The sequence below is a fragment of the Podarcis gaigeae genome, assembly GCF_964106915.1.
Source record: "Podarcis gaigeae genome assembly, chromosome: 6".
NCBI classification, from domain to species: domain Eukaryota; kingdom Metazoa; phylum Chordata; class Lepidosauria; order Squamata; family Lacertidae; genus Podarcis; species Podarcis gaigeae.
In genome coordinates, this window is record NC_139682.1 from 75,107,002 (window position 1) to 75,118,446 (window position 11,445).

Here is an 11,445-nt window from a genome sequence, read left to right on the forward strand (position 1 = left end):
AAGATCTTGGAAATTAGGTCCATACCCCAAAAGGGTTCTGGGCTTGGTTTCTTTACACAGCTTCCCTTGCTGTGCTCAGATATATTCTTTTGAAGCTGATGGGCTTTAAAAAGCAGTATCGGCACTCCAGACTTTTAGTATTTTGCAGAAGGGATCTCAGCACGTCCCAGACTTTTAGGTTTGTGCAACTGGAGCAGATTCTAGTGATCTGATGCCCTAGTGCAAAAAATGAAGCCAAATGTGGATTCTTCACCCACACTATCCCAAAACAAATATACCCCTTGAGGAATGTAGCAGGGGGAGAAAAGGGTTAAAATTCCACTCTGTGCCCACTGCAATTTTAATCGTTTTCAGCCACCCCAACCCAGATGCTATTTGCATTTAAAAAACAGCAACTGCCCATTAAATGCAACAACAAATTGTGGTTTGGCCCTAATTTTGTCATGGATTTAGGCCCTCGTATTCCAGGGATTAAATACACACTTGCACTGTCAGAAGGTAACAGCTGGGAAAATGAAAGAGAGAGTAAGTTTTAATGGTGGAATAAGGAGATGGTGATGAAGATGGGGGGGGGTTCCGTCATAGTTTGGCGAAGACTGTTACATTCGTCACTGATATTATTACAAATCATAACTGTGTGTTATTTATTCAAGTCATTATTAGAAAGATATAAGTTATCGCTTACTGCCAATTCCATCAAGGGCAAAGAATACAGTTGGTAAGAAGATTTCTTCCTTTCTGCCTTGCTGTTTCTGCAAGAATTACATAAATTACATTTAAGTCATTGGATAATTATGAACTTTCTTCTCCTTTATATTTATATGGAATATTGATTGAATTGCACACTGTGCTTTTACAATAAAGTGCTCTCTCCCTTTTTTTAACGTTGGTTCCTTTGTTCATCCAAAAGGAAACTGACAGTTATCCTTTTATAAGCTATTCTAAGAACATTTTCCCTTCTTTGAAACTGATTGATGCACTCTTTTAAATGTTCCTGCAAATATCTTTTGAATTTAAGTTTCTGCATAATGTAATAAGATAAAAAGAATTCTATACTTCAACAAGAGACATTACAAAGCAACCGGAGACATTATCAAGAGCATTAACAACCTCCTAATAGCAATAAAACCTTTTAACTGTCTGATGTTGAACATGCTCCCACCAAACCACCACATATTATGGTAATTGGCTCCAATTTCTGAATCTTTCATTGCAAAGTTACAAGTGAGGTAGGAACTGAGAAGTAAACCTAAATCCACAGCCTTGCCAGTTTATCCCTACCCACCTAACTCGTTCCTTCCCTACAAACCGCACACCACTATAATGTTGTTTATGATGTGTGGGATCAGCATACCTCTGTCTTCAGGCAGCAGCACTCCTGGCCTGTTACAGAAGCTGTTATACAACATTTCGTTCTCCAAATGAGTTCTAAAAATAATTCACGTTTTTTTCCTCCTCAAAATCTATCATAACAACTCCAGTTGTTGCCTGCTGATCATCATTGGAAAAGGAAACTTTTACGCTATTTTTGTTATCAATTTTCTGTGTTTAACCTTCCCTCTAACCGAGCCAAAGTTTAGTTTCTTGTTTGAGGCTGTGCTAATTGCATGAAGAGAAGTAGCAGAAGAGCAGAATGGTTTTTTTAAAAATAAAATAAAAAATCTGCAAAGTTTGTTCAACCCTATGAAAGCACAAAAAAGCAGAGATTTCTTGTTTGAAGGCAAAATGAGGTTTAATGGCAATGTCAGCACAAACACTTAACCTTGGGTATACTTCCCATTTAATGTTGCGAATTCAGATAAATTGTCTATTGTGCAGCAAAGTTCTTTAGAGCCTGACAACTGCACACTGGTTACTTGACTCTCCTCTTAGTGTTGCTGATCTAGCAGCATCTAGCTTTCTAGATGTCTTCATTGCTTTACTATAATGGTCAGTTTCACGTGTGATACATGGTTTGATTACTGAACAGCTCATGACTTGCAGCTGCAAACTGACTCCGCTTGAAAAGCACTGAGGTTTGAGGTGCCACGAGAAGATCTGACCGTTCTCCCTGCAATGCAAAGTCTGCTTTAGGGTTATAAAATTTATGTTTCACTTCTCACTTTTAAAATCCCAAAGTCATTTATTACCAAGAAGAGAAAATATTGTGATAAAATCACGGAAGCGTATGCAGAACACATTTAACAATATAATATCATACCACTTGTAGCACCCAAATGCCCAGGAAAACCAAAATGTGTTTTCCTGGCACCAAAATGATAACAAGGTTTGGGTCAGGCTGGCCTCCCTTGGGAGTGCATTCCATAATGGGGGAGCCGCTACAGAGAAGGCCCTTTCTCTCATCGCCACCTCCAGATTTTCCTCAGAGGTGCCATGTTGGGAAAGGCTAGCCCATTTGGGGTGACTCATCCACATATGAGGAGCACAAGTTGATAAGCATGCATGTGCAAACCAGCCCTCCATCAGATTTGGACTAAAGCATTTGAGGTGCTAAGAAAGAAAGCACAAAGGAAGACTAAGTGGAGTAATTATTTCAAAGCAAAGAATATGCATACAGTGGTACCTCGGGTTAAGAACTTAATTCGTCCTGGGGGTCCATTCTTAACCTGAAACTGTTCTTAACCTGAGGTACCACTTTAGCTAATGGTACCTCCTGCTGCCACCATGCTGCCGTCGTGCGATTTCTGTTCTCATCCTGAAGCAAAGTTCTTAACCTGAGGTACTATTTCTGGGTTAACGGAGTCTGTAACCTGAAGCATCTGTAACCTGAAGCATCTGTAACCCGAGGTACCACTGAACTGTTGATACATCATCACTCAGATGCAAATTAAAAATGGGATGCGGGTGGCACTGTGGTGTAAACCACTGAGCTTCTTGGGCTTGCCAATCAGAAGGTCAGCGGTTCAAATCCCCGCGACGGGGTGAGCTCCTGTTGCTCACTCCCTGCTTCTGCCAACCTAGCAGTTCGAAAGAACGTCAAAGTGCAAGTAGATAAATAGGGACCACTCTGGTAGGAAGGTAAATGTTGTTTCTGTGCACTGCTCTGGTTCGCCAGAAGTGGCTTAGTCATGCTGGCCACATGACCCGGAAAAACTGTCTGTGGACAAATGTCAGCTCCCTCAGCCAGTAAAGGGAGATGAGCACCACAACCCCAGAGTCGTTCGCGACTGGACTTAACTGTCAGGGGTCCTTTACCTTTACCTTTTTAGCGCTGCACAAACAGTCCTCTTCATTCCTACTTCTGGATTCTGGAACTGTTTCTGGGTTCCCAGCTCCCATCATCCTTGACTTTTGGCCCTTCTGGTTGGGGCTGGTGGAGTCCACCAATATCCGGGGAGCCGCAGGTCCCCCCACATCTGAGGAAGTGCTGAACATATCCATATTTTACACCCACAGAGACCCCTACCCAAGGAGCAAGGCTCTTCTAGCAACAAACTGGACAAGACAATGTTCTGGGGTTTTAAAATTGGCCACAACTTCATTAATTCCAGATGTAGGTAGGATTTGGCTTGGCATTGCATGTAAATTCCTCTCAGCCTCCCTGGAATGAACAGGGTCAAGCCTAGGATAATTAGTCATCTGCATCCCACTCGGATCGCGCTCCCAGGCCACTGAAGGCAGCTATACACCTTGGCTTTTCGACAGACTTCCATCTAGACCCCTCTACTGGGGTTCCCTGTGAACACACAATCTTCTGAGGTACCATATGTACCCTTAACTTCTTATGAGGGGATCAGGGGTGCCCTCAGCAAGGACAAAATTTGGCACCACCCTAAATCCAGTGCTGAGGGGAGAATTTCTGTATTCTGAGAAGCCACAGATATGAAAAATGACAGGCAGCAGCATCTAAGTGGGTTTGTTCTTCACACCTAGATCACGCCACCATCGATACTGCCTGAGTGGGGCCTACTCTGTAGCTTCCTAAGCAAAATGACGAATCCCATGTGGATACACATACTTCTTCCTCAAAGGGGATTCCGTATTTGTGGGAGTGAAATTCCCAGATCGCTACGTATTTAGCAGATTTGAGGGGATTCCCAACCTGCAGATGCAATCAATAAATCAGCAGGGTGGGGAGAAAGGACCATATTCCGTACGTTTCCAAAATTGAGAAGGTAAACAATCCCTTCACTACAAATGGCTCCTGTAAAAATTTACATCAGGTGAATGTGGCTCACCCCCCCCCCCAAAAAAAAGCCACCCTTGGGAGTCTTCTGAGTCTAATGAGGCTCAGGGCCCAGAGGTTCCCCGCCAGTATTGTAAATTAAATGCTGCAGCCCATTAACACTCTCATTATTAAGATTCTTTAAAGAGAGCCTTTGCAGTGCTCCAGCAGCTTGGTATACAATTAAGAGATAGCTCTTGTCATGAGCCCAAACATTGTCAGAGCTTACAATTAACTGACCTCTTTGCAACCGCTCCGAGGAAATAACAAAGCTTAAGAAAAGGGAAAGTCGCACAGTTTGTAGAGTGCCATTACTCAGATATTCTGTATGCGTGTGTGTTGCTTGCTAGTAGCAGCTGTGGCAATAATATTAACTATTACGTGTTTGTTGTTCTTTTAAAAAACACCTCTGTATTAAATATATCCAAGTCACACTTGGTAATGAGCGCGGCTTTATTTTCAATAAAACGAAACGGTATTTTGAGTTGCTACAGATTGATTTTCTATAGTCATTCGAATGAAATACGCACCATGTTTTTTCCTTGCTGGCAGTTAACCTTATCCAATGGGCTCAGATCTCTCGGATTTGTAAAATATTCTTCATACGTTATAAAGCCCTGGATGCAGAGCTGAAGGAAGAAGAAGAAGAGGAGGAAGAGGAGGAGCTGGAGGAAGAAGAAGAAGAAGAAGCAGTCAAAAATAATTGGTGTCAAGTTATCTTTAATATTACTGTATTACATTGTTCACCAGCGTACAGGCACTTTCTATTCACTTCGAATTACAAAGTGCAAGCTGTCTTCAGTAGTGTCATTATAATTAATTTCACAGTGGCGTTTTGAAAGCCCAAACTTTAAAACGCACACACACACACACGCCAAAGTCAAAGCCATTGCATGCCTTTTATAAGTAAGCAGCAGTAAAGTCACACACAAAAAAACACCTTCACAAGCCAGGTAGCAATCTTTAATATATACTCAAGATTAAATCATATTGAGGGAGGCTTTTTAAGAAATAAATAAAGAAGGGGGGAAGAATAAGGACTGGCGTTATTTTTCTCCTGTAAACACAATAAGGTGCAGATTATAGATAAGACCGAACATGGGCTAAGCCTTTAAAAACAGCTTGTCGGCTTTATCATGCAAGTTTAAGTCACAGTATTAGTGCCTTAGACTTTTTAAAAAGACGTCATGGGAGGCACTTTGAAATTAATTAAAAGCCTGCATTCATTTGTTTGGGAAAGATAAACTTTATTCATGGGGAAATAACCCTGACACACTTCCCTGCCCGCCATAGTTTTCAAGCAAAAATTAGACACTGCCGGTAATATCTTAGTATTCCTTTTCCTTGGGGTATGACATACAGCTATACAGGGTATGAAGATTTCTGAAGGAAGTATTTATTACTGGTACATCCAAAAGATTTCATGTATTGCATCAGAAAGGCTTGATCGACACCAGAATGATCTGTCAGTTTGTTCTTCTAATTTTTTTTAAATATATATTATTATTATTTTTAAAGGTGCTTGCTTCGGAAGTTCAACAGCAGCCCCTAGTGGAAGCTAGGAGTACTGCTGGTCTGCTCCTTTTCAATACAAACCCACCCCACAGACCCTGGCAGCTTGCAAAAACCAATGGCAATTGTGAAACCAAGTACCCTAGAGAGACTGTATTAAAAAGGCAAATTCTGCTTGTGCGCTCGCTGTGGCCTGCATGAACCGCTGCTGCTGGCATGTCACAGTCAGAATGCGACCTCCAGGACATTGAAAACGCTGGCCTTTGTCATGGTAATCATTGCAAATTTCAGCCGCTGTCACTCCGAGGGGGGAGTAGGAGAGAGACACAGCCAACAATATACATCTGTCTGGACTGTCACATTCATTTTATGCATGAAGTCTAATAATTACCCACTGAATAATACCAGGGGGTGGAGGTGGGGGGGGCAGGGAGGGAAGCACTTCGGAATAATGTTCAGCGTGGCTTAAGTCAAAGCAAGAAACAGCAAAAGCATGAGCCTATTATGAACCTTTGCTGCACACCTATTATTATGATGAGTTCTGCCTTACATTCCCGCAAACGGAAGACACAAAACAACCCTTGTGTGGACGGGGGAAGTTTGTTTGAGCCTCTCACACCCCTGAACGGCAGGTCACAGCAGCGTTCAAATGCTACGAGAGCTGTGGCAGCAGAAGTTACCCTAACTCCTTCGCTACTTACATTGCAGCCATTTATATATTTTTAAAGGTCCCATAGATGGAGGAAAAAAATCCTCGCCAGTTCCGGTTAACTGACTGCAATTCCATATTGTTCATTAAGACACCATAGTAACTATATATGCTCTACTGGCAAAAACAGTGTTATAACTTTTTGGAAGGTGCCATGTGTCCTCTTTTCCCAGGACACGTCCTCTTTTGCATCGGTATGTAAAATGAGAGCCGTCATAGCGATCCATAGTTAAAAGCAGTAGTCTGCAAATGTGTCCTCCTTTTTGCTCTTCAAAATATGGCAAGCCTAGAGTCCATTTTAGGGGGGGTGAGGGGGGAATTGACTTCTTTGGCAGTTACTGCTTCTTGTCTTCACAAGTCCACTTGGTTTTTCAACGTAAGGGCTGGTGGGTGGCAACAAAATAATGTCTCTATCCAGAGTTATGAAATGTGCTTATTTTTGTACATGAATGAGGTTGCACCTATTGCTTTTAGTCAAAGGTCTTTTAAAAATAAATCATAAACAGAAAGACAGACAGACAGACAGACAGACAGACAGACAGACAGATATACAGTGGTATCTCCGGTTACGAACTTAATTTGTTCCGGAGGTCCATTCTTAACCTGAAACCGTTCTTAACCTGAGGTACCACTTTAGCTAATGGGGCCTCCCACTGCTGCTGCCGCCACCGCACAATTTCTGTTCTCATCCTGAGGTAAAGTTCTTAACCTGAGGAACTACTTCCGGGTTAGCGGAGTCTGTAACCCGAAGTGTTTGTAACCCGAGGTGTTTGTAACCCGAGGTACCACTGTAGATGATAAAGTAGTAACCGTAAACCTTGTTTAATGGCATCTGGTAGATGCAAGTCTTTGAATTTCTGCCTGCATTCTCCTTGGTTTTGGGTCCTCTCTGGACTCTTCCCAATGGAGGAAAAGGAAATATGGTGCCACTGGTGAAGATACAAGTCTACCGCTCTTTGACAAGAACACTTATACTTTTATTCCCACCCCCAATAAACACTTTGGCATGGAACTAAAGAATAGGAACCAATCCATTCAGTCAAGTAATCCCTCAGTTTAAGACTGAAGTGACAAAACCTGCAAAGGTTTAACACCTCAGTAAGAACTACTCCAGCCCGGCCCTACCATTAAGCATAATGTGGTGACTGTCTCAGGTGGCAAATTCTGGGCTGCATCCTCCAGAGCCCTCTGCTGGATGACAGAGGTGTGAGTGCAAGCACTGAAGAATTAGTTTACAGTCCAGTTGGTTTCTGTACATGGAATGGGGGGCAGCCATCTTGTTTGTCCTTCACTTCAGGCTGCAAAATGTATTTGTCCTGTCCTGGAACTACCTCAGTCTTCTCTGCCAAATACAAGCTGTGAGTTGTCCGAGAAGCACTGCCACATTACATGTATGTTCTGTGTAGGGATGGGTGTTGTCAGGACTGCCGCTAGGTCCCAGCTCACAGAGGACCAACGCCCAGTGGATATTATATACAAAAGTCTTTATTGAAGTTTAGTTTCCATTTCCAAGCTCTGGGCGCACAGACCCACGTCTTAACGCTAGACCGGCTAAGTCCCCTCTGACTCACTGCTCCACCCACACCAGTTTAAGATTCTAGCCCGGCTCCACCTCTTGCGCTGCTCTTTCCTGCGTTGGGTCCTTCTGCCCTCTGGGGTTCCCTCCTTCCTGGACTCCTCTGATGCGGAGCCTCCTGAGTCTTGCCCCTCCCTCCGGCGGGCTTTAGGACCTGGCTCCCTTCCCGGGCTCCCCGCTGTGCCGCGCTCCTGTACATTTGAACTTGGCGCGCGCGCCCAGCCGGTGACTTTCCTTCTGACCGTCTCCCCGCTTCCTGATGTGGGTGTTGCCAAACCTGACTCCTCTCCTCCCTCTGGTGGTGAGGACACTGGTCCCGACTCCTGGGACTCCCCCTCCCCACTGCGCTCTGGTGGAGACGCTGGTCCTGATCTCCAGCTGCTGCTCAGGGACTCCCCGCTGGCCCCTCCCTCTTGAGGTTTCTCCCTTGGAATCTCCCTTGCTCTGGCCACCGGCGCTCCCTTCTGTGAGTCCTCCGATTCGCTAGAGAGGCTTGTGGAATAACTCTGGCCACTGTCACTGCCTGCGCCCCCCTCGTACTCCTCCTCCTCACTCTCCATTTGCTCCCCCTCCTGTGTCTCTCCTTCTGAACCCCTGACAGGTGTCTATTTCGGTTTCTCTCAGTTTCTCATTTTTCCAGTCTTAAATTCAGTTCTCCACATTTCCACATCTTCTCGGATTTTTTAAAAAGTATTTGTGAAAACTCATCCACATTTCTCTGTATATACACATTTCTCTGGTGTACATATTTTAACAAAGCAATTTTGCCTAGTGCAACAAATTTTTGTACGTTGCTTTCATAAATATATGGATTTTATGCAAATTTTACCCTAGTATATCCATTTCTGCAAAGGATGAATGTATTTCGGTTCACACATTGTTTCGGAAATTGTGAATTATGTAGGTTCGCCTTTAAATGTGAAATGAATTGAATGTTTTCCCCACCTCTGGTTCTGTGTGGAATGCTTAGGACATCACCAGTGCTCAGCTGGAGCTAAATAGTAATAGCGATGTTACAAAAGCTATGTTATTTGGGGGGGGAATGAACATTAAACATTTCCCTATATAGCTACAGCTGAAGAAGGAGGGAAACAATCTAATTTTCATATGCATTCAATATAAAAGAAATGCACAGGGGGTGAAAGCAAAGAGATATGTAAGAGAACTCGATGGGATTCAATATCTGAAGTTATAAATGTCTGGATAGTTCTGCTACATCAACACTGGGGGAAGGAAAAGTAGCTGGATTGTAGTGCTCCTAATAACACCATCTAAAGCTTGTGTTACCTGGGGATTAGATGAATGAGGGTGGAGGGGAATGGAGTTGCTGAATGTAAGCTAAACAGACAACTAAAAAGGCTAAGTTCCATAGTCAGAATTTCAAACATCATTTTTCTTCAACTGGCTAAAGTATCAAAACTGTTAAAGTCTCACTTAGTATCATAGCATCCATCACGGACAATTTGAAGCAAAGCAATTATTTGTGATCTCTTCGTTCATTCATGTTATTCTTCAGTCCTTCCACTATTTGAATACTTTCTTGCTCCAGCACTGATAACAGCGAGAAAGTCCCAGGAGGGAACTCCAAACCTCCAAATCTGTTGATCAATTACTGAAATTTGCCCATTTGAGCCCAAACATAATTTCTTTTCAGGCAGGGGGAATGCTGCAGTGGTGCAGGGAGGTAGGCAAAAATGAATGAAATTTTAGCATAAAAACAGAAGTTTGGTTCACATAGAAAATAATTAATGTTAATTTAACAAACTTGCCATGCACCTGTGGATTAAGGCAAGAATCTAAAGAATCTCACAACTTAGCTCTGCATGCCTGAGTCAGGTTTGGATTTGGGTTTCTTGAATGGCAGCCCACTATGCCTGAAGGCCAACCTAAGGAGCGTGTTGAAAGAAGTTTGTGACGTAACACTGTGTGTATGAGAGAGAGAGAGATGGACATCCACAGGGAGGCATATTCCCTGGATTCCCAGCTTTCTATCTTTTCTTCTGTTTACGTAAATCTCTAGCCCTTGTGGAACCTGAATTGTGTGGCAAGAAGTGCCTGCATTCTTCTCGTTATTTATTTTGTCGGCAACCAGCCTGCTCTACCTTCCTGTGGTTTTAGCCAATGAATATGTCATAGAAATGATTTGACATTTAGAGAAGCAGATCTAGCTAGGCAGACAAGGAGACGACTAGAGTGACACACCCACAATCTAGGGAAGGCGCTTCCTGATTCCTTTTCAAGCCTTTTATAATAGGTCCTCGTTTTCCAGGACACATCCTCCTTTTCATGGGTAGAGTCGTCATAGCGATCCATAGTTAAAAGTAGGAGTCGGCAAATATGTCCTCTTTTTTGCTCTTCAAAATATGGCAACCCCAAAACAAGAAGAAGCAGAAATGATGGGTAGTTCATTATATTTTTCTGGATACCCATAGTGTGCATGTTGGTTTCTGTATCTTTCAATGATGCCAAAAATCTCATTGGCCTACCTAAAGTACCGTATTTTTTGCTCTATAAGACGCACCAGACCACAAGACGCACCTAGTTTTTGGAGGAGGAAAACAAGAAAAAAATATTCTGAATCCCAGAAGCCAGAACGGCAAGAGGGATCGTTGTGCAGCAAAAGCAGCGATCCCTCTTGCTGTTCTGGCTTCTGGGATAGCTGCGCAGCCTGCATTCACTCCATAAGACACACACACATTTCCCCTTACTTTTTAGGAGGGAAAAAGTGAGTCTTATAGAGCAAAAAATACGGTAACTTTTGGGTCCCAGACCAGAGAGATTATCACATAGCACTTCTCTTTTTCCCTGGCGAATGCCCAGAACTGTCAACTCTGACATGCTCAGAGGCATGAGGGTACCTGGATCTTCCTTGCCCACCCCTACACATCCAGAGTTATACAGAATTGGTGGGTGGCGCTGTGGTCTAAACTACTGAGCCTCTTGGGCTTGCCGATCAGAAGGTCAGCGGTTTGAATCCCCACAACTGAGTGAGTTCCCGTTGCACTGTCCCAACTCCTGCCAACCTAGCAGTTCGAAAGTACGCCAATGCAAGTAGATAAATAGGTACTGCTGTGGCAGGAAGGTAAACAGTGTTTCTGTGTACTCTGGTTTCTATCACAGTGTTCCATTGTGCCAGAAGTGGTTTAGTCATGCTGGTCACATAACCCGGAAAGCTGTCTGTGGACAAACACCGGCTCCCTTGGCCTGAAAGCGAGATGAGCGCCGCAACTCCTTAGTCACTTTTGACTGGACTTCACCGTCCAGGGGTCCTTTACCTTTACCTTTTTATACAGAATTGGTAGGAGTTTCCCTAAATACGTGGTTCAGGTTTCCTTCCCCCACACAGTGGCTCATTGCTGCATGCAGACACAAAACCAACAGAACAAAGTATACAGACAAAGAGAGACATATTTTTGTGCATGGACAAAGACTGAGCAGATCTGTACATTACAAGGATTGCCCTCTTGTATTTTCCATAGTAAA

General features: G+C 43.4%; 1 protein-coding gene across 1 annotated transcript in view; it reads right to left on the reverse strand.

Annotated features, from left to right (window-relative positions):
• Window positions 1-7,272, reverse strand: part of LOC310846654 (uncharacterized protein) — a 70,922-nt gene extending 63,650 nt beyond the window's left edge. Inside the window, exons 1-3 of the mRNA XM_083743626.1 lie at window positions 7,204-7,272; window positions 4,696-4,794; window positions 686-752 (exon numbers count right to left, since the gene is read on the reverse strand). Coding sequence (XP_083599752.1) covers window positions 686-752; window positions 4,696-4,794; window positions 7,204-7,218 — 181 coding nt within the window. The 5' untranslated portion in view covers window positions 7,219-7,272. The remainder of the gene's footprint in view (window positions 1-685; window positions 753-4,695; window positions 4,795-7,203) is intronic.
• Between the last annotated feature and the right edge of the window lie 4,173 nt (window positions 7,273-11,445).